The 22,511-nt window shown below is 43.0% G+C and overlaps 2 protein-coding genes across 12 annotated transcripts in view; one reads left to right on the forward strand and one right to left on the reverse strand.

The window, feature by feature from the left end:
• The window catches only part of LOC142365534 (tyrosine-protein kinase Fer-like), a 226,937-nt gene that overhangs the window by 31,069 nt on the left and 173,357 nt on the right, over window positions 1-22,511 (forward strand). The window lies entirely within an intron of this gene.
• Window positions 13,759-22,129, reverse strand: LOC142365535 (uncharacterized). Of its 5 annotated transcripts, none has more exons than XR_012766483.1 (3): window positions 17,994-22,129; window positions 15,595-17,269; window positions 13,759-14,441 (listed from the first exon to the last, which is right to left on the reverse strand). XR_012766483.1 is itself a non-coding variant. In XM_075446356.1 (3 exons), exon 2 carries the CDS (start codon window positions 17,796-17,798, stop codon window positions 16,716-16,718), a length of 1,083 nt encoding a protein of 360 aa, XP_075302471.1. In that variant the 5' UTR covers window positions 17,799-18,658; window positions 19,809-22,129; the 3' UTR covers window positions 13,759-14,441; window positions 15,595-16,715. The 5 variants fall into 5 exon arrangements, 4 of the variants coding, with proteins under 4 accessions (XP_075302471.1, XP_075302469.1, XP_075302472.1 ...); XM_075446356.1 differs by having other exon boundaries at window positions 15,595-18,658; window positions 19,809-22,129; XM_075446354.1 differs by having other exon boundaries at window positions 15,595-18,265; window positions 18,537-22,129.

Here is a 22,511-nt window from a genome sequence, read left to right on the forward strand (position 1 = left end):
TTACAGAGATATTGAAGACCCGCCTGGACGCGGTGCTGTGCAGCCTGCTCTGGGTGACCCTGCTTCAGCAGGGGGGTTGGACTAGATGACCCACAGAGGTCCCTTCCAACCCCGAACATTCTGTGATTCTATGTGTGACTCCTTTCTACCTGGCTTCTGGAGCCCAGCCTGGTCTGCCCAGGTGTTGTCCCAAAAGTGGGATTGTTTACCCGGTGTGCAGTACGCCAATATACACACAGGGCAGAGGTGTTGTCTTTATTGCATATTTGCACAGATATGGGTGCTAGGTGATAATTCCACAAAGCTAGCACACCGCTTAGCAGAGTCACAAGGACTATATACTCTTACAAAAACAAAGAAATTACTCATTACATTCTGATTGGTTCAGCGTGTTATACCCTTATCTTAGGGGTATACTCCTTCCTTACTTAACTATGCATGCCCACACACTGGGGGGGTTGCAGTCTTTTTGGTTCTGAATTGAGTCGGTGGTCAGGATCTCCCCCTGCCACCTTTACCTTTTTCCTAGTTACCCTTGATCTTTGTTAACTTCATGCTTCTTCAAGCAATCATCCAGCTTTTGGTGCCTTCTGGGCTGGATCTTCCCCTTTTAACAGTCTGTTAGCTCCTCTTCAAGGGCATAATTGTTAGTAAGGCACGCATTGTTTCTACCAAGTAGTCAGGCCTAAGTTAAACAATGCCAGTAGGACCTAAGCATTTCTGGTATCAGAAGTGCTTGATTCGGAGGGCTGTGGACTGCCCTGCCCCCCCCAGCCTGCCCTGTTGACTTGTTTGGGTTTGGTGGGTCAGGCTGCCAGCCCAGGAATTCACCACAACCCCTGGCTCCCCTCAGCAGGTATCCACTTGGTCCATGCTATGTATGCCCTGGCAGTCTCAAGTGGTATGAGGGACTACTGATTAGATGGCTTGGGTCAACAACTGCACAAAGGTAGTTGTTGTCACCGAAAATCTGGGAATAAAACCTCGTAACACCACTGCAGTGTTAAAAGGCAGGCATTCTTTATTGCAGCACTGGATGTACGGGGGATAATTCCACCGAACGGGCATACCTCATACCTTTTCCATGCAGCTTATATAGATCAAAAATATACATATTTATTTTATTCATGCATATTCAGTATTATTCTCTTTGGCAATTGGTGTAAACTTTTCTCGTTTCTTATGTAGATTGTTGCGCAGACTCAGTCACCCTCTTCCATCGTTCCTTTTTGAGTAGGTGGTATTACTTCAGTAGGGGGTCTGTGAGTCGGTGGTCGCGATCTCCCCCTGCCGGAATTACCTTTTGCCCACTAGGCTCGCAAGCTTGGCAGTCCTGGTCAGTTTCTTCAGTCCGCTTCACAGAACCACACTCCAGCATTTCTCTTGACAGAAACGCAATTACCTGCTATGGTTAGCATTAATGGTTACCTAGAGACTGGACCCTCTGTTCCCAGACCTAATGTCCAGGTGGGTCGGGCTGTACAAGGGACATAGCAGCATTGTTCATGTTTATGGTTAACTGACTCTATCACCCTGGTTACATTCTCATTGTTTATCAATCAAAACCTGTATTTTGAGATCCTATTTTAAAGTTCAGGTAAAGCTCCTTCATGAGCTTGTCACCGAAAATCCGGGAATAAAACCTCGTAACACCAATGTAGTGTTAAAAGGCAGCATTCTTTATTGCGACGTCGGATGCACGGGGGATGATTCCGCCGAACGTGCATACCCCATACCCTTTCCGTGCAGTTTATATAGATTAAAATATACATATTCATCTGATTACATAAGCCCTTTCTTTCATAGTCAAATCAGTCCATTTTCTTACACTCCTCCCACCCGCGCTTGCGCAGTGCCTCCTAGTGGTGGTCGTCGGGGGTCCCAAGATGAAGGCTCATCCTCTTCATCACAGTTTCTGCGCAAACTCAGTCCTCTTCTGGCTCTTGTCTCTGCGGCACGGGTCGTCTTGACCAGTTCTAGGCACCTGCTCATTTCAATTGAAACTACCTTCTTTGGGGGGGGAGATGTATGACTTTTTGCTTCAGTTAATTCACACAATAGATAGGTACCACAAATACACCTGCAGTCATTTAATAGCACTATTTCTATTTAAAAAATCCCCCTTCACCATTATTGTTTAACATTAATGATTACCTAGGGACTAAACCCTCTGTTCCCAGACCTAATGTCCAGATGGGCAGGGCTGTACAAGGGACATAGCAGCATTGTTCGTGTTTTATGATTAACTAATTCCATCACTGTGGTTACAAGCTCGCTTGCATACTACTGTTGATTTGTATTATTCACATATAGTTTGGAACATGTACCACACAGGTATGCATGTGTAAACCACAGTTTGGGAGCATTTGCTTTAGTAAGAAGTTTGTCTAATCGTGTAACGCATATGCCTCTGACATAGCCAGACCATCAGTTTTTTTGCTTGCTTCATCTTATAGCCTAACTTACTGTTAAAATTTTATTAGGTTAATTGTTACAAAATTTCTTTCTTAGAAGCCAAATGGCATAAAAATCCTTCAGCCTTTGTTGTGCGTTCCATTAAGAAATGAATTTCTTGTGTCTTTCAATTCTTACTTCTAATATATCTGTAGAGCTTTGTCTTTCTGACTTTGTGTCCTTTAGTAGTTGCAAGTGTTTTGTACCCTGTAGTGGATTGACCTCGTCTGGCAGCCAAGCACCCACACAAATGCTTGCTTGCTCACACCCCTTGCCCGAGCAGGATTGGGGAGGAGAAAATAAGAACAAGAGAGCAAGAAGAGTTGTGGGTTGAAATGAAGACAGGGAGATCATTTACCAATTACTGCCATGAGCAAAACTGACTTGACTTTGGGAAATTTAAGTTAATTTGTTGCTAATAAATATTTGAGTACTGATTTGAGTATTGGGAAACAAACACACTCAAGGAAAACACCTTTCCTCCCCCATTCTCAGGCTCAACTTCACTCCAGACTCCTCTCCCCTTGTTATCGCTACTGGCTACACTCGGTCCCATCTGTGGAAGGGATTGCAGAGGAGGTGTGTGTGCAGTCAGGACATGGTTGTTTCTCTCTGTTACTCCTTCCTTCTCACTCTTCCTCTACTCCGGCGTGGGCCCTCTGTGGGATGCAGTCTCTTCAGAAATATCTGCTCTGCCGTGGAGTACATCATACTCTTCTGACCTTGGTGTTCCCTCTGTTGTTTCTCACTTTTTTTGTTGTGTGTCCCCCCACCCCGACATTTTCTGCCTTTTCTTAAATATGTTTTCACAGAGATGCCATCAACATCATTTTGGCCGGTGATGGGGCTATTGTGGAGCTGGCTGGAACCAGGTGCCTCTGACATCTATGATTTTAATCCTGTTTTTTTTGTGTATATATTCAGATCTAAAAGTGTCTTAATCTTTTCACTTCTAATTCAACATATTTTCTATTTTCCTACTCATTAAGAAGTTCACAAAGTAATAATATTCACCTTATACTGGGTGTTGTTCATCCTTCTCAGGATAATTTGTTAGCACCCTGTCCTGGTTTCGGCTGGGATAGAGTAAATTTTCTTCACAGTAGCTGCTGTGTTTTGGATTTAGTAGGAGAAGAATGTTGACAACACTAATGTTTTCAGTTGTTGCTATGAAATCAAGGACTTTTTTCCAGTTTCCCATATTCAGCTAAGGAGCAGGGGTGCAGGAGCTGGGAGGGAGCACAGCCAGGCAGCTCACCCAAGCTGGCCAATGGAAATATTCCATACCGTAGACATCATGCTCAGTTTATGAATGGGGCTTGGCCAGGGGGGGAGAAAGCTATCGGCTCTTCTCGGTTTCTGTGAGTTTTTCGAATCCGCTATTGGCTGGGAGTTCGAACTTTTTTTTCGGGCTGCAAATCAGTCATCGGGTGGTGAGAAAAATTGTATCATATATAGTTTGTTTTGCATATTCATTATTATCATTAGTATTAGTATTTCCTTTGTCTTATTAAATTGTGTTTATCTCAACCTATGAATTTCCCCTTTTGTACACTTCTCCTCCCCATCCCGCTGCGGAGGAAGGGAAGGGGTGAGTGAGTGGCTGTCTAATGCTTAGTTGCCAGCTGCTGAGTTAAACTATGACATACCCTTATATTGCTGAGCTCCAGTAGAGCTCTTCCCAAGTGGTCCTACAAAGATATATCTGCAGGTTTTTGAAACATACGATGTATTTTGCTGACCACAGTTCATTTTTTTTGTCAGAACTGCCTTCCATATTCACATGTGTAACCATTTTTCAATATATCAGTGTATTTCCTTATGGTATTGCCAACACACAAGTGAGTAGATGGAGTTCCTTGCTGCCACTAGTTCCATTAAATGCTGTTCTAATTGCTTGAAAAATAAGTTATCCACCATCCCTTGTTAGTAAGGTATTCTCTACTCCTGAAGCAGCTATTTTGATCTTACACTATACTCTCTTCTTTCTCCAGTAGTCAAATAGCCAAATGTTGTGTCATCAACTTGTGCTCCTATTATAATATTGCCTCTGTTCTATTTCCTACTTTTACCCTTACCAGAAATTTTGAGTGAATTTGCTTCTTGGACTTCTTGGACTACAGAGGTAGTTATATGAATTCTTGACATAATATCGTTTTCCTCCCACTTTGTGGGTTGGACAAGATGACCTCCAGAGGTCCCTTCCAACCTCAACCATTCTGTGAGACTGTTAATCATAATTTTATTTATATATAAAGATTTTCTTCTCCACTGTTACTAAGGTATGGGCTTTTAAGATCTTCAGTTTGCCGTTCTAGTTTTCATTCAGTCTGTCCTGTAATTCTGTTGCTTTTCTGTCTCCACTATTCTAACATATTTAAGGCTTTTAACTGTGTTTCTGTTGGGGGACCTAACCCTGTATTTTCATGTCAGGTATGTCTCTGCCTTCTTTTGAACTTAAAGTCATTATCAAAAGCTGACTTGGGTAATAAAATTATTTTCTCCTTTGCCAGATTGATGTTATCTTCATTAGTATTTCTTCATGGGACAGTATTCTCTGTTCAGTGCAGCCAAAGGTCTTGTCTCAATGCCAGGAGCTGTAAATTCAGAAAGTGAATTCATCTTTTGTGAGCTAAGCATTTACAATGGTTTCTGTTGCCTCTTCTGTTAACACTTTGTCATCACTTCTGAATGGTTGAAGGGTCATACCTGTCAGTATCATTAATGCTGTCATGGATGAGAGACAAGAGGTAGTCTTTGAAATATTATAGCACTGGACTGCAGACAGACATTTTCTGGGGCTTATAAAACTATGGAAGAAGTTACTATAGACATTTCCCTCTAATTATAAATATAGACATTGTAAAATGGACCTAACTGTCAGATTTATGCATTTTGGCAAACAATTAGTATTTTAATCATACTTCCTCAAAAGGCAATTATAATATTTACTGTTTTTTAAGAGGATATTTAGCTTTGTCTTGTCATCTTTTTATTGTTGCAAACATCTCACTCCTTACCCTTCCTCAAAACAAGGACACAAAGAAACAAGCAAAAACAATAAAAGGCAAACTTAAAACTAGATAGCTTAATATCTGATACTTCTAGGAGCTCTTTATAGACAGTTTAATTCACTCTGTAAAACTTAAGTCTGGAGTTCTAGAAAGTGGGCATTCTTTATTGCAAGGTTGGACACACAGGGGACAGCTCTGCCCAAATGTGCGTGCTGAAAAGACACAATTGCTAGGTGTTTATGCTATGTTAACATACATACTCATTACATTTCTGAGAAATGCTTAGCATATTCATGGTTTTCCCGAGAACTCATTAGCATATGTTAATATCCTTAGCGCATGTCTGTTGGCGCCTCCGGGTGGTCGTCGGGGGTCTTCAGATGAAGGCCCATACTCTTCATCACAGTGTCCGCTGGTTGACCTTTGCTTCTGCGCAAACTCAGTTCTAAGATCACGTATACCGTGTCCTTCAAGGTTGCTTTGTTCCGGCCTTATGGTCATCTTGCAGCCTCCTTATCTCTGTAGTTTCACGCATCTGCTCTCCCAAGGCTGAGCTGTCTAAAGGGAGATTATTCAGGAGTCTCTTATCTTACAACCTTCCCAATTATTCACAAAGAATCAAGACTTGCTTTTTTTTAGTTACATCTGTTGTGCAATGATTCTGACGACCTAAAGTGATAACTTCTATCTACATCCGCTACATCTGTTACATTCGCCACATTCCCAGGTATCAATCCCTCCTTTTCTTTTGAGGGCTTGTAGCTTACATGCTACAGTCCTCAATATGTGTACTTGTTATATTTAGGACAGAGGTTAGTACAGCAGTTACAGCATTATGCATGCAAGATTACAAACTGCAATAATACAAACCACTAACAAAAACAGTTTATTTAACCATGACCAATTAGGTAACCAAGAAGTAAGAGTATTACAAATCTCTTCAAATCCAAAGGAGGTGTTATCTTTAGTTACTGCATGTAAAATAGTTGTTTGGTCATTTATGATTTTTAAATCCTCGGATACCCTTCCACTCTCATCAACGTGTGTGCAACAACTTGAATTTACTACTGCACATACTCCCCCATGAGAGGTTATCATCATGTCTAAGGCCATCCTGTTCTGTAATGTAACTTTTGAAAGTTTAGTAGGTTTTTCTTGTAGAGCTTTTATAGTGTCTGAGGCGGCATTCCCTATTTTCTCCATGACTCCAGATATGTTTTCTATTGCTTTTTCCAATTCACTGACTCCTAACACTGGGATTAACTATCTTACGAATGAGTGAAAGGTAGTGGGCCGAGTGATCAACGGGTTATCTATTGCTCTCCTCTGCTTTCTAATTGGGGATCTAACCCACCCCATTCCGTAAAGATGTGTTGTCATTTTGATATCTGGAGATACCACTGCTAAGGTGCAAGAACTTGTCCACCCAGGGAGGTAACACTTTAAGGGCTTGGTCTCCACACAGCCAATACCATCCTGTCCCTTTGGGCACTTCCCAAAGTTTTCCTCGATATTTCTGGGTTGTCCCAAAGGTTATTCCAAGTGGTATTGAAAGGGATTGGTAGGCCAATTAGTGTTACAGCAGGTTGAATGCTATGCTTTGGGAATCTAGTACAGACCCAACATTTTCTTGCATTAGTGGCTGAAGCTACTTCTGCCACTAATTGCACATGGACATTCTCATGACATGGACTTCCTAGTTTCTGCCCAGACACTTCTAAACTTATCAGTAACACAGAAACTAGAGCTGTCATTTGAAAATGAGCTTGAGAGGAGCTGTCTCCTCAGAAGTCCATGGTTTAGGAGCCCTTTTGACTCTTGAGTAATAAACCCAGGGTCCTTTCTTATTTAACTTTACGGCTATATATGTTGTAAGTAAAGCCTGATATGGTCCTTTCCACTTTTCTTGCGGGGGTTCTCCAGTCCACGACTTCAGGTATACCCAATTTCCGGGCTGGAATGGATGTACTGGGGAATCAAGATTCGGAGATTTACTTACAACCACATTCTTTTTCATTTCTTGCATGACTGTCCCTAGGGATACTGGATACTTTCGTAAATGTGTTTCACCTCTGATGTTTAATTCTCCTGGTAATTTAGGAATCTGATACGGTCTCCCATACAACAGCTCATAAGGGCTTAACCGATGTTTTCCCTTAGGTTGAATTCTAATTCTCAGTACAGCAAGTGGAAGTGCTTGTATCCAAGTCATTGAGGTTTCCTGGAAAAATGTTACTCAATTGCAGTTTTAAAGTCTGATTCATGCGCTCTACCTGTCCACTAGACTGTGGGCAATAGGGGGCATGCAGTTCCCATGTTATTTGTAATACTCTACTTACTTGTCAGACAATGTCTGCAACAAAATGTGGCCCCCTATCAGGGAAAATCCCTAAAGGAACACCAAATTGCGGTATTATTTCTTTAAGTAAGATTTTGACAACTTCCCTGGCCTTGTTGGTGCAACATGGAAAGGCTTCAGGCCATCCTGTAAAAGTATCCATCAATATTATATCTTAACCCTCCTTTTCTTGGCAGTTCGGTGAAATCTATTTGCCAGTGCTCTCCTGGAGTGTTTCCTGTTGTTATAGATCCAAAGTGAATTTTGTTCTGTGTCTTTGGATTATTTCTAAGGCATGTTTCACACCTTTCAATTACAGACCTTATAATTTCCATCATGTTACAACTTACCACTGACTTTTGCAGATGTTTCAGTAAATTATCAGTTCCCCAATGAACACTATTATGTGGGGTTTTTTTTCTTTACTATTTCATGCATCAAAATTGGGGTTAGAATTACTTGCCCCGTAGGAGTAACAGCCCATCTATTTTTCTGTATCTTAGCTCTTAATGTTTCAATTAAGTTTTGACCCTGGCTATCATAATTAGGGGATTCTCCTAATTCTATTTTCCTTTTAGATATTATTGCCAACACTCCTTTACCCTTTTCTGCAACCTCACGAGCGGTCAGATTGGCCAAATGATTGCCTCTTTCTTGTGGGGTTCATCCGGTTTGGTGAGCTTTGCAGTGCGTAACAGCCACTTCCTTTGGTTTCTGTACACTTTCGAGTAGCTTCAAAATCTGCTCCGCATGTTTAATTCGGGTCCCTTGAGATGACAACAGTCCCCTTTCTTTCCAAATTGCCCCATGTTCGTGTAATACCCCAAAGGCATACTTGGAATCAGTCCATACACTTGCTCGCTTTCCTTCACTTAACTCTAAAGCTCTTGTCAGTGCAATCAGTTCTGCCTTTTGGGCTGACGTTTTTGGTTGCAGAGCTTCTGCCTCTACGACAGTATCCACTGTAGTCACAGCATAGCCTGACATCCGGATCTCATCTCTCACAGAACTGCTCCTGTCCGAATACAGCTTCCAGTCTGGGTTTGCCAGAGGGCTGTCTTTCAGGTCAGGTCGGCGGGCATGTACTTCCTCGATGGTCTGTAAACAGTCCTGTATAGGTTCTTCCTCTTCCAGTTGTCAAGATGACAGGAAAACTGCTGGGTTTACTACTGTAGTTGATTTTAAACATTCTTCCTGGGTTACAGCTGCAATTAGAATATCATCGACATACTGCAACACAGTCCCTGTCTCTTGTCGTCTTTTCCAGGTTTCCAGTTCTTTAGCTAATTGCTTTCCAAATATTGTGGGACTATTTTTAAATCCTTGTGGCAACACTGTCCAAGTGTACTGTGATTTGCAACTAGTTTCCGGATTTTCCCACTGAAAGGCAAATATATTTTGACTTTCTTGCTCAAGAGGTATGCAGAAAAAAAGCATCTTTCAAATCTATAACTGTGAACCGTTCTTGTTTTTCATTTATTGTGGTACGGGTTTGCAACTACTGGATGAATATCCTGAGCAATTGCATTAATAGCTCTCAAATCTTGGACCAATCGAAAACTTTTTCCATCTGCCTTTTTCACTGGCAAGGTGGGGTGTTGTATTCTGATTCACATTCTCTCAACAAACCATATTTTACAAATTTCTCAATAATTGGCATTAGCCCAATTCTAGCTTCTAGTTTCAAAGGATATTGTTTTTTCCTTACCAGCTTTGCTCCTGCTTTGAGTTCTGTTTTTACCGGTTCAGCATTTTTAGCTTCACCAGGGACTTCTCCGGCCCATATGAGGGGTATTAATGCATTTTCCACTTCTGTTGGAATACCGGTTCCTAAAGTTTTGTCTTCCTGCAATAGGAACACAGTTGCTTGTACAAGTTTAGATTCAGGAATTAACACATCAACTTCCCCATCTTTAAATCGTATTTCCACCTCCAATTTTTCTAACAAATCTGACCCTAGCAAGGGTTTCGGAGCTTCCGGTAAATACAAGAATTGATGCGTTGCCCATTGTTTTTTTTTTAATTTTAAATGCTAAAGGCTCGAAGAATGGCCTAGTTTCAGCATTACCAGTCGCACCAACAACTTTGATTCTCTTGTTACTAAGTTCAAAATCTTTTTCATTCAAAACCAAGTAAGCAGCCCCAATGTCTACTAAGAATTCTATTTCCCTTTGATCTTCCCCCAGCTGCATTTTAACCAGAGGTTCTGCTGGGGAAGATTCCTCCGGTCCCCTTCATTCCTCAGTGTTAACTGCATTTATTGTTGTTAGAGCGGAGTCAGCTCGCTCTATTCCCTGTCGGGATGGGCAGTTTGCTTTCCAGTGTCCCTTCTTTTTACAAAAAGTGCATTGATTTCTCCCCACTATGGGATTAAACCATTTTTGCCTTCTCGAAATCCTCTTCTACTTACTTGCCCTTCTTTGCTGGGGAAGACTACCCTGTCTTCCCCCCTCCATTTCATTCCATCTTTCTGTCTCTTGACTTCCAAGTACTCCTCTGCTTTTTCCATTCAAAGCAGCAGCTAGCAAAGAAGCCTGTAACTTGATACCTTTCTGTCCTAATCACTTTACACAACCGTTCGTGAAATCCAGAGGGATTTTCCTCTGTTGGTTTTTTTTTCCAATACTGCGTTAAACTTTTCATCTCCTGTACTATTCTAACTGTCTACAAAACATCATCAATTGTAACAGCATATCATAATGCTTAGTTCCTTTTTTTTTTAGGCTATTTCTCACCATCGTCCAAATCATTCACCAAACATTACAGAACAAATCAACATATGGTACTTCACTGGCCACCAATGAATACAATATTCAATTAATTGCTTCTTTGTGAGGGGATCACCTCCCTCCGAAGCTCGTGTTACAATAAAATAACCTCTTAACTTCTCCACTGATCGGTTAACACAACACACACATCCTCGAGGGTATCTTTTTAAAAATCCATCTGCCTACAAACTGTGTATCACTGAAGTACAACAATATATACAACATACCACCAAACTACCCCAACCAATATGTTTATATGCACATAGAGCTCATTCAAAACCAATATATACAGTATATATGATATATACCCCAAAACCAGAGTGCTGAAATGATCGATCAATGCTAAATAACCAGAGAACTTGTAATCCCACAATATGTAGCAACTTGTAAGTATCGCAAAACCAATTCCCAATTCAGTTCCTAAATCGTGCCAGTTTTTCTTTAAACAAACCAAGCCCCATACATTATTAAGCTGTTTTCGAGTGTGGGGGGGGTCTCCCCCTACTTTTCCCAATGTTTCAATATACATCCTAGGAGAGACTTTTTCAAAATTCCCCCGCGGGAAGATCGTGCACCCATACTTAAGAGATTATAAACTGCAGCCCCAATAAATCAGACTGCAACTACAAAAGTCCAAAGTCAAAAACCGGAAATAATCAATACTTGCAGAACTTACCAAATCAAAAAGCGCAAACGCAGTCACTTAACCCAGATAAATCTGTCAGATCACAAAAACCAGATCACACAATTACAAACACTATGATAACAAACACACAAAAACACACAATTATAGTTAGGACAGCACACACACAGGCATGCTGAGTTTTGAACAACAGTCCAAAGATCACAAACAGACAGAGACTTACAGTAATTATCACTGTGAACAAGAATACACAATTAAAAACACTATATTAACAAACACACAATTATAATCAGAACCGTACTCAACATTTAACAGACAAACTCCCGAGCCTCGGTTTCAGGAAGGAGACCTATTCTTCAGTTCTGTTTTGGGAAGGGTACTTTCCCTTCTCCCTGGGGATATAACTCAACCCTGTGAAGCTTTCGCTATGACTGACAGGCATGCAACAGGAAATAATACTGGAAGAATGCCTTTACCTTATTGATGGTCCTTGCTCAGAACTCCTCAGTCCGGGGATCGGAGGTTCTCCCCGAGAATCCCTCGGTGCCGGCCGGAGGACCTGCGATCCCTCGGATCTGTCGATGTTCAAGAGCAGGGTCCCACCTGGGTCACCAAAATCTGTTACCGGAAAGCAGCAAAATAATTCACTGTCTTAAACTTAAGTTTGGAGTTTTAGAAAGCGGGCATTCTTTATTGCAGCGCTGGATGCACAGGGGACAGCTCCGCCCAAATGTGCGTGCCGAAAAGACCCAATTACTAGCTTACAACCATCCTAATTATTCACAAAGAACCAAGACTTGCTTTTTTTTAGTTACATCTGTTGTGCAATGATTCTGACGACCTAAAGTGATAACTTCTATCTGCATCCGCTACATCTGTTACATTCGCTACGTTCACAAGTATCAGTAGAGTGGGATATCTTAGCTAGAGGGCTTTCTGTGAGCTGAAAGACTAGTTTGTTATATTTTCAGTGAAACGAAAGTTCAGGGCCTATGGTAGGGTATATCCATTAAAGTGCAGTGTTGTGGGGTTTTTTTCTAGCAGCTTGCAGGCAATATAGACTTAAAGAAATAATTTCTTTCTGCATTCAGTTTTGGAATTCTTCATGACACCTTTCAGTATTTAACCTATGCAAAATGTTTCAGTTTGTGCTTTTGATTGTGAGGGGGATGCTTTTTATTTCATGTTAGTCAAACCTTGAGATTTTCTCCGTATGCAGGTTCTCTGTAAAAAGAATACATTTTTTATAAAATTGTTTTATTTTTCTGGCATGCACTTATATTGCAAGATATAACATAGCAGTTAGCCCAGGGCTCATAACTGAAGTAGCTTAATGGGAATTTCCTGTTTCAGAAACAATAGATTGGAGCCACAGTCATTAGTTTTACCTACTTTATCGTGAAGCTGAATTTGAAATTTGAACAGCTAAACCTGTACCACATCTTGACTTGAGTCTTAAACTTTACACTACAGATACCTGTCAGTACGTGGATCCTTGTCCCACATGATTAGTGTGAGCTTTACACTGAATTCCACAGAGTCAGAATTTCACTGTTTGAATAAAACATAATCTATAATGCAATATAATACGCCTTTGGTCAGTTTGGGTCAGCTGGCCTGGCTATGTCCCCTCCCAACCTTTTGCCTACCCCCAAAGAGAGAAAAAGGGGAGAGAGAAAAAGGAGAGAGAAAGCCTTGGTGCTGTGCAACACTGATCAGCAACAGACAACACACTGGTGTGTTATTATGACTGTTTTAGTCACAAATCCAAAACATAGCACCATATGGGTTGCTATGAGGAAAGTTAACTCCACGTGGTTCCTGCTGCATTATTTCAGCCACTAGTTGCTTCCTTGTCATCTTGTATTAAGTATTGCCGTGAGTGGGCATATGTCGATGGTGCACTCTGCACAACCAGAGACTTTGATTTTCTGCCTTTTCCCCAGTCGCCTTATCAATGCCACCATCTCTGGCCAGGGATCCTAACCGCATGGCTTCTCTGCCAAACTATCAGCCCCGTTATCCCAGCATCGAATCAACCAGGCGGTAAGTGACTCCCCTTCATGACGGCTGAAGTCTTTCTTTATACCTCGCAACTCCTCCAGGTATAAGGAGCAGATAATTATCTCTGGCTCTGATGATGATGATGCACCGCCTCCCTGGTCTGGTTTTCCCTTGTATTTCCTCTTGGCTGCAGTAGCGACTGATACCACTGGCACCCGAGTAATCACAGTACCTGCCGTGGGGGGTTGAATGGCCGCATGGGCAATCACCAAGGTTGGTGTAGCTGCAGTGCCAGTTGTCAGGGTCAAAGTGGCTGCAGAGCCTGTTACTGGAGGTGGTGTGCCTGCAGTATCTGTTGTCAGAGGTGGAGTGCCTGCAGGGGCTGTAGCAGGAGCAGCAGTATTTGCAGTGCTTGTGGTGGAGGCTGCAGTATCTGTGGTGGGGGTGACGTGCGGAAAACAGACTCCATAATCTGTCAGATTGTAAAGTAGGTATGTTTATTCGGTGCCGGGCGGCACGGGGGGTAGCCCCACCAAAGTCGTGCGTGCCGGACAGTAACTTGCTCCTTTAATTTATACAGTTGAATATTATATTCACCAAATTTCCCAATCCGCCTATACATATGCATGACCTATCCCCGCTTGTATTAAAATCAGTTCCAAAAAGTAATTTCCATAGACTCCTCCCAGCCACGCTTGCGCAGTGCCTTCTGGTGGTGGTCGTCGGGGGTCCCAAGATGAAGGCTCGTCCTCTTCATCACAGTGTTCGCTGATTGACCTTTGTTTCTGGGCAAACTCAGTTCTTTTCTGGCTCCCATCCAAACTGCAAGGTCAGTTTTAGCCACTTCTAGGCGACTCCCCAGCCCTTATCGGGAACTACCCCCCTTTGTAAGGAGATGCAAGACCCTCTGCCTCAGTTAATTTACACAACAGATAAGCACTATCAGTTCTCTGCACAGCAACTATCAGGCAGTGCTGCTTCTACTAAATTCCTTAACTATTAGGCAAGGCTGCATCTACTAAAATCCCTTTAACCCCTTCCTTCAGTCCCCCCTTTTCTAAAAGGTTAGTAAATTCTTTTACTACTGTTAATTCTATTATAGTACATCGTTATTTAACATCTTTTCAAAATACTTATCGGACTTCAGCTTTCGTCGTAATTGGTTTCTTTTCCATTCACTGTAAGAATCTCCCGTACTCTTGCAACACCAAAGGTTACACCTAATCAAAATACACAAAATGATTCCTAGCATTATGATCAAGACCATTGTAACGAATAATTGCCTCAGCCATCCTAAATTAGGTAGCCAAGAATTGAGTTTTTTCCATATTTCCGAGAAACCCCAGGATGTGTCGTCTTTTGTCACTTCATGTAATATTTTAGTTTGTTTCTAAATCTCTTCTAGATCAGTGGAAATTTTTCCACTTTGATCTACATACATGCAACAACTCGTATTTATAACCGTACACACTCCCCCTTGAGAGGTCAGCAATAGATCCAAAGCCATTCTATTTTGCAATACAGTCTGAGATAAGCTAGATATTTCTAGTTGCTGAGCTTTTATTGCATCTGTAGTCTTGTCTGCAATATCTTCGATTACTGCTGAGATGTTAATTATAGCTTTTTTTAATTCATTCACTCCCAACCATGGCAGGAACCACCGTGCAAAACTATGAAAAGCAGTGGTCCTCTCTAATAAAGGATTTTTGGCATTTCGTCTTATTTTTCGTAAATGTGTGCGTACCCATCCTTTTGGTGGAGAATTATGTATGGTCATGTTTGGAACTACTGCCCCTAGAGTACATGTTCCTTTCCAATTTTTTGGTAATACTTTCTGAGCAGTGTTATTACATAGCCAGTACCACCCTCTTCCTTCCGGTACCGGCCATGCGGTAGTGTTAATATCAAATGAAGCTCTAATGCTTATAGTGTTATTACAAGCCGTATGGTTCCCTACATATGTCAATGGCACATCTTTACAATCCAATTTTCCTTTGTCTCTTGGTGGATTGCATCTCTGTACACATGTACAATAAGGTTTCTGGGCCTCAGGACTTATTATCTCTAATTCCAACACTTCATCGTTTTTGTCATTCCATGTGGTGTTTGTCCAGAGGTTAGCCCAGGAGATGTTCTTCGGAATTGGAATACCGATTAATGAAATCCCTTTTCCTCCATGTTCTGGCATGTGTGTACATATCTAACAATTAGTTTTGTTCAAAATCTGGGAAACATTTTGAGTTATTGCTAGATGTGAATTTAGATTCCACCTAGCTTTGTTTGAACCCAGTAATAACCACAGGGTTATTACTGTCTGGAGAACTGTAAACCCATAGGTCCAGTAGGGGTTACCATCCATGGTTTCCCACATGCCTTTTTAACTCTGGTGTGATGAATCCAGGCGCTCTGTTCCTTGATTCTGATGGCCGTGAAAGAGGTGAGTAGTATTTGGTATGGTCCTTCCCACTGTGGCTCTAGAGTCTTTCCTGTAAGAGACTTTATATATACATGATCTCCAGGGTGTATATTATGTACAGGTCCATCTAGGCCCCTCCCCCAGGTCCCAACCACATGTTTCCTGATTTTGTTTCGTTGTTTGCCCAGTGCCACTAAATAAGAAGTCATAATCTCATCCCCAATTTGTATGGCTATCCCCTTCTGTATTTCATAGGGTCATCCATACAGGATCTCAAAAGGGCTCAGTCCCTCTCTTGCCCTCGGCCTTGTCCGTATACGCAAGAGGGCTAGAGGAAGGGACTGAGGCCATGCCAAATTTGCTTTTTGCCCTAATTTCACAATTTGTTGCTTGATTAAGTGGTTTATTTTCTCCACTTGGCCGCTCGACTGAGGGCAGTATGGGGTGTGGAGCTGCCAATCTATACCCAGGTGACAGCTGATTTGTTGTACTATTTTTGAAACAAAACGTGGTCCCCTGTCAGAGGACATAGTTGCTGGAACCCCAAAACGTGGTATTATCTCTTGTATTAATACTTTAGTTACTTCCCGAGCTTTAGCCGTCCTGGTTGGGAATGCTTCCGGCCAACCTGAAAAGGTATCGGTTAATACCAATAGATATCGGTACCCCCCTTTTCTTGGGAGTTCCGTGAAACCAATCTGCCATTGCTGCCCAGGCCCATTACCTTTTCCAATCTGACCCATTTCTGGTTTAGGGTTATTTTTCGGATTAGTCTGGAGGCAAAGATCGCACTGCTGAGTCACCTGTCTCACCGTGGTGTATAGATTTCTGGCCACAATCTCTCCAATAAAGTGTTTGTACAGAGCCTCTGTTCCCCAATGCCTTTTCCTATGTCCTTCCCTTACCAAATGCCATATCAGACAGGAGGGAATGATTAGTTTTCCCTGTGGGGTTTGAGCCCACCCTTCCTCATTATACGACTCTTCTAGATCTGTGAGAAGTTTCTGGTCTTCCTTGGTATATTCTGGCTTACCTTCTAGGGAGATTCGTCAGTCAGGGATTAAAGCCCCTTCAGTTTTTACCTCCGTTTTGGCCACCTGTGTTGCCTCTTTGTCTGCCAGCTCGTTTCCTTTTTTTTCAATTTTGAGCTCACTTTCTGGTGCGCCTTAATATGCATGATTGCCACTTTCTTGGGGAGTTGAACTGCCTCCAGCAGTTTCAAAATTTCTTCTGCATGTTTGATGTTTTTCCCTTGAGAGTTCAATAGTCCTCTTTCCTTCCAGATCGCTCCATGCGCATGCACAGCTCCGAAGGCATGCTTCGAGTCTGTGTATATATTCACAACTTTGCCTTGGGCCAATTCCAAGGCACGGGTTAAAGCAATTATCTCTGCCTTTTGCGCAGAGGTGTTTATGGGCAAAGGTCCTGACTCTATGACTTTTTGACTGGTGGTAATAGCGTACCCTGCGTGTCTCTTACCACTCAGAACATAGCTGCTTCCATCTGTGATCCAGTTTTCCCCATTCTCTATAGGGTTGTCTTTCAAATCCGGGCGACTTGCATAGGTTGCTTCAATGGTCTCCAGGCAGTCATGGTGCACCGGTTCTCCTGTGTTTCCGCTGAGAAAGGAAGCTGGGTTGACAATGTTAGTAACTATAATCTCTACATCATCCTGTTCTACCAGTATGGCCTGATATCTCAGGAATCTTTGTGGAGAAAGCCAGTGTCCTCCTTTTGCCTCCAGTACTGCGGATACCGTGTGGGACACCAAAACAGTCATTTGCTGGCCCAAGGTAAATTTTTGGGCTTCCTGTATGTTTAATATTACAGCTGCAACCGCTCGCAGGCATCCAGGCCAACCCTTCGCAGTTGCATCCAGTTGTTTGGAGAGATAGGCAACTGCTCGTCGATATGGCCCTAGGTCTTGTGCTAGTATCCCCAGAGCAATCCCCTGCTTCTCGTGAGAGAAAAGGAAAAACGGCTTACTCGCATCTGGGAGCCCTAAGGCAGGGGCCGACATCAGGGCTTTTTTCAATAGTTTAACGGCTTGCATGGTCTCCTTGTTCCATTTAAGGTGATTTTGTCCAGTAGCTGTTAGTGCATATAGTGGTTTAACGAGTAGTCCATAATTATAAATCCACAGCCAGCACCAGCCGGTCATTCCCAAGAAAGGCCGTAGCTCTTTCACTGTCGGAGGTCTCTGAGTTTGGCATATTGCCTCTTTACGGGCCTGTCCCAAAGTTCTTTGTCCAGCGCTAATCTCATAGCCCAAGTAAATCACCTCGCGTTGTATTATTTGAGCCTTCTTCTTAGATACCCGCTACCCTTGGAGCCCCAAGAAATTTAATAGACTCACCGTCCAAATGATACAACTGTCCTCTGTTTTGATGGCAGTCAGGATGTCATCCACATACTGTAATAATTTCCCTTCTTCAGACGGGATTTCCCAGGACACCAAGTCTTTTGCGAGTTGATTGCCGAAGATGGTAGGGCTGTTCTTAAATCCTTGTGGCAGCACCGTCCAAGTGAGCTGAGTCTTTCGACCACTTTTGGGGTTTTCCCATTCAAATGCGAATAATTTCTGACTGGCTTCATGGAGAGGGAGGCAAAAGAAGGCATCTTTCAGATCTAAAACAGTAAACCAGGTTAATTCGGGAGCCAATACGGTCAACAAAGTATATGGGTTTGCTACTACCGGGTAGAGGTCCTCTGTTATTTTGTTTACAGCTCGCAAGTCCTGGACCACCCCGTATGACCCGTCAGGTTTACAGACAGGTAGTATAGGGGTGTTAAAATCTGACTTGCACTCTTTCAATAATCCTAATTGTAAAAATCTTTCTATCACTGGCCGGATTCCTTCCTTATCTTCCTCTTTTAGGAGATATTGCTTAACTCTTACCGGTTGCCGGCCTTCTTTGAGTCTAACTTCAACGGGTGCAGCATTCTTCGCTCTTCCAGGCACGTCAGTGGCCCATACCCCAAGGTATACCCGGTTTAGGATCTCCTCGGGAATTTTTCCTTCTGTGGGGGAACTGGTTAGAAATAGACTCAGTACCTGCATATATTGTTGATCCTTCACCTCCAGAGTAATTTCTCCTTTTTCAAATGTAATTTTTGCACCTCATTGTTCCAACAAATCTCTTCCCAGAAGTGCCTTTGGGGAGTTGGGCATATACAAGAATTTGTGGATGCCCCATTGTTTTCCTAATTTGTACTTTAAAGGTTTACAAAAGTATGCCTTTTCACTTTGGCCAGTCGCCCCTTTTACCATCATATAGTCACTCCTCAGGGGCATCAAGGCTTGGTTCAAAACAGAGTATGTTGCCCCCGTGTCAACCAAAAATTCTATTTCTTGTTGTTCCCTCCCTAGCTTCATTATAACCAGTGGATCCACTAGGGTGGATTCCCCAGGTCCCTGTCAATCTTCCTTTACATGGGCTATTGTTTTTTCTATCTGGCGGCCTCGTCCCTTCTCCTTATTTTTTGGACATTCCCTTTTCCAATGACCAAATCTCTTAACACAGCGCACATTGGTCTTTACCCAACCGGAACGATTCCCATCTAGGCCTTCTTTCTTCCTCTTCCCTGACAACCACCACCATTCTCCTCTGCCCTTGCCTGTATCCTTCCTCTCTATTGCTAAACACTCTCCATGCTTCATCCAGCAAGACTTCCAAGTTCCTACCTTCTGTAGGATGCAACTTCTGGAGTTTGCGCCTAATGTCTCCCGTAGACTGACCCAAAAATAGGGAGACTAGTTGTTGTATTCCTACCTCTGACCCAGGGTCCAGTGATGTGTTACGGCGCATTACATCCCTCAGTCGATCCAGGAATTCGGATGGGGACTTGGAAGGACCCTGTTTAACTGCATATAAAGCTGGCCAATTTATAGTTTTGGGAATGGCCCTTTCCATTCCTTTAGAAACCCACTCTTGGTATGTCTGCAACCTTTCCATGTGAGCAGACCTGTTAGCATCCCACTTCGGGTCTTGGAGGGGGAAATAATCCTTAACATCACCCTCCACAGTTTTATAGTGGTCATTATGAATTTGAAGTGTTTAGCGACACCTACTGGGTCGACCCGATATTCCTGGGCTACCTTTTTCCAAACATCTAAATCGGTAGTGGAAAAAGGTATTTTGATTAGCATAGTTCCACCATCAGGTCCTACCGCCTCTCGGAGAGGTGCTTGTAAGGCCGTTGAGGCGGATTTCTTCCTAGTCCGGGAAGATACAGGGCTGTCCGGAGGAGTGGGGATTTCATCCGAGTTCGCATCCTGTTCCTGTGGTCGAGGGGGAGGCTTAAACAAATCAGTTAGTACATTTTTGCCCAATGCTACATGCTGAACAACACCGCTTCAGTCTACCTCTAAGTTCTTTGTTATTTTCTCGCTCAAGTGCGAGTACCATGGGGTCCTGTGGTGGTACCAGTCCACAACCCCTTTGCCACTCCGGATGATTTCAGAGGGTGAAAAACATGTCTGCATATGAGACCTCATCCCATTTTTGTTCTCTCCTCAAAAACAGCATTAGTTGTAAGAGAGTATTATAATCTATTGACCCATTTAATGGCCACTTGGCCCCATCTTCCAATTTATATAGAGGCCACCATTGATTACAACATTTGATAAGGGTCCTTTTACTTTCTGTGCCTCCGGTCCCAACGATGTCTTTCCAGTGAGCAAGTACACAGCCCAAGGGACTCTTTTCCAAAATTCCTCCTTGAGTATTACCCATTTCATGACTTCTTCTATTGTTCTTTTAGTTTGGCCTTTGCTATTCTTTTAGTACGTTTCCACGCGAATCGCTTCTTACAATTCGTCATAGTTTTCTCTCAATCCTTCTCCCACACATCCCAAATTTCCGGGATCAAATTTTCCTTTCCACACACCAATTTTACTACTTCAGATTCTTGTTGAGCCCTTTTCCAATTATAAAACGGTGGGGTTCGGGGAAAGCACTTAGGGCACTCTGCTCTTCGCCTGCTAGATCATTTCCCCTTTTTATCCAATGCCCCCCTTCGTTCAAATACTCCCAAGGTTCGAGCCCAAACTGCCTAAGGAGTGATTTCTTTTGCCCAGTATCCTCACCAACATATAAAGACATTCACGATCTTAAACATACACCTAAAACCAAAAATATTAACATAAAGTTCCCAAACGCACAAAATACCAAAGAAATGTTGCCGGATAATGGAGTCCACCTACTCATCTAAGGCACGGACAAATCCGACTTCCTTAGATGAGAGTCATAACCAATATCCTCCGGCAAAAATTAAACAAACAAAATTAAACATTACACACAGAACAAGAGACTTAACATATACCTCTTAAACATTACCGTTCCAGTTAACATCCACCCAATATCCACAAAATACCCCAAACGCAATTGCGCGGAGGTTCCACTTTCCCTTCTCCCACTTCTTATATACCAGTCATTAGCAGGTCCGTCCTGGCTCCCGACACTGGGATGCAGCGGTACCCTCGGGTTTGCTCGATCTACCCTCAAGATCGCCAGCGGCCGCTCCATCGGTCAGCAAACCCCCCTTCCTTACCAGGGTACCCTTTCCCCATGGGGACTGTGCTGCACGCCAGACGTCTCAGTGCGATTTACCAGCAGCCCCGGCCACGCGTACGACTTACAGGCCCTTCCCTACAAAACATACCGTTTATGTCCACGGCTTCAGGAGGTTGTTGTCTGCTCTCCGGGTGAGCGGCTGGCAGCGGAGGCTCCTCCGAGGAAAGTGCCCGGGGCGCGCCTAGGAGCGTCCGCTCCGCAGTCGCTCCCACGGTCGAGCAGAGATCTCCTGGCTGGCTCGCCAAAACTGACGTGCGGAAAGCAGACTCCACAGTCTGTAAGACTGTAAAGTAGGGATGTTTATTCGGCGTTGGGCAGCACGGGGGGTAGCCCCACCAAAGTCGTGCGCGCCGAACAGCAACTTGTCTCTTCAACTTATACAATCATTACATATGCATTAGATTTCCCAATACGCCTATACATATGCATAACCTATCCTCGCTTCGTATTAAAATTAGTTCCAAGGGGTCATTTCCAGACTCCTCCCGACTGCGCTTGCGCAGTGCCTCCTTGTGGTGGTTGTCGAGGGTCGTGGGGATGAAGATAGGTGACTCCTCTTCGTCACCTCTAGTTAACCTTTTGTTCTTGCGCAGACTCGGTTGTTTCCTGTCTTCCATCCAAACTATGGGGTCGGTCTTAACCGGTTCTTTAAGGCGCCTCCTAGCCCCCATCAGACTACACAATAGTTAGCAAAACATTAAGCACCATCAGCCCAGCCCCCCGCTGTGCATGTCAAAGAGCTAAACTGATAGCGCTCAACGATCCACCAAAATTCCTTTTAACCCCTTCCTTCAGGGGAGGAGGTTGCATTGGCACACCTTGCATTGGGATACCTTGAAAAAGCTAAATTAATTCCACAGCACTGAAGGCTGCACCAAGGTTTAATCTGACACAACTCTTGAAAAACATTCAGGAAAGCTAAAAAAAAAAGCAATTTTGATAGCCCCAAGAATATCCAAAATTCCCAAACTCTGTCAAAGTCAGGTTAGCATAACAAAAAAATGTACGATTTCTCAAATTAAAAGTATAATTACTAGTAAAGTCCACAAGGTAACTCTTGTAGTACTCAAATGGACTTGATGGCACTGGTTCAGGTTTTGCACTTTTCATTTTTATTACTTGATGAAAATGAGACATCGGAATGATAATGGCTGCTCTTACCACGGCATAGCTCAGTAATAAACCCCACAGCACAACAATGCCTTTCTTCCTATGGCTAAAATTCATAAACCACATGAAACTACTGGCAAGCAACCCAAACAGTACCACAACACCTGGGTCTGAACTAAGCTCTAGAG

Source organism: Opisthocomus hoazin, chromosome W (assembly GCF_030867145.1).
Source record: "Opisthocomus hoazin isolate bOpiHoa1 chromosome W, bOpiHoa1.hap1, whole genome shotgun sequence".
In the NCBI taxonomy this organism is placed as follows: Eukaryota; Metazoa; Chordata; class Aves; order Opisthocomiformes; family Opisthocomidae; genus Opisthocomus; species Opisthocomus hoazin.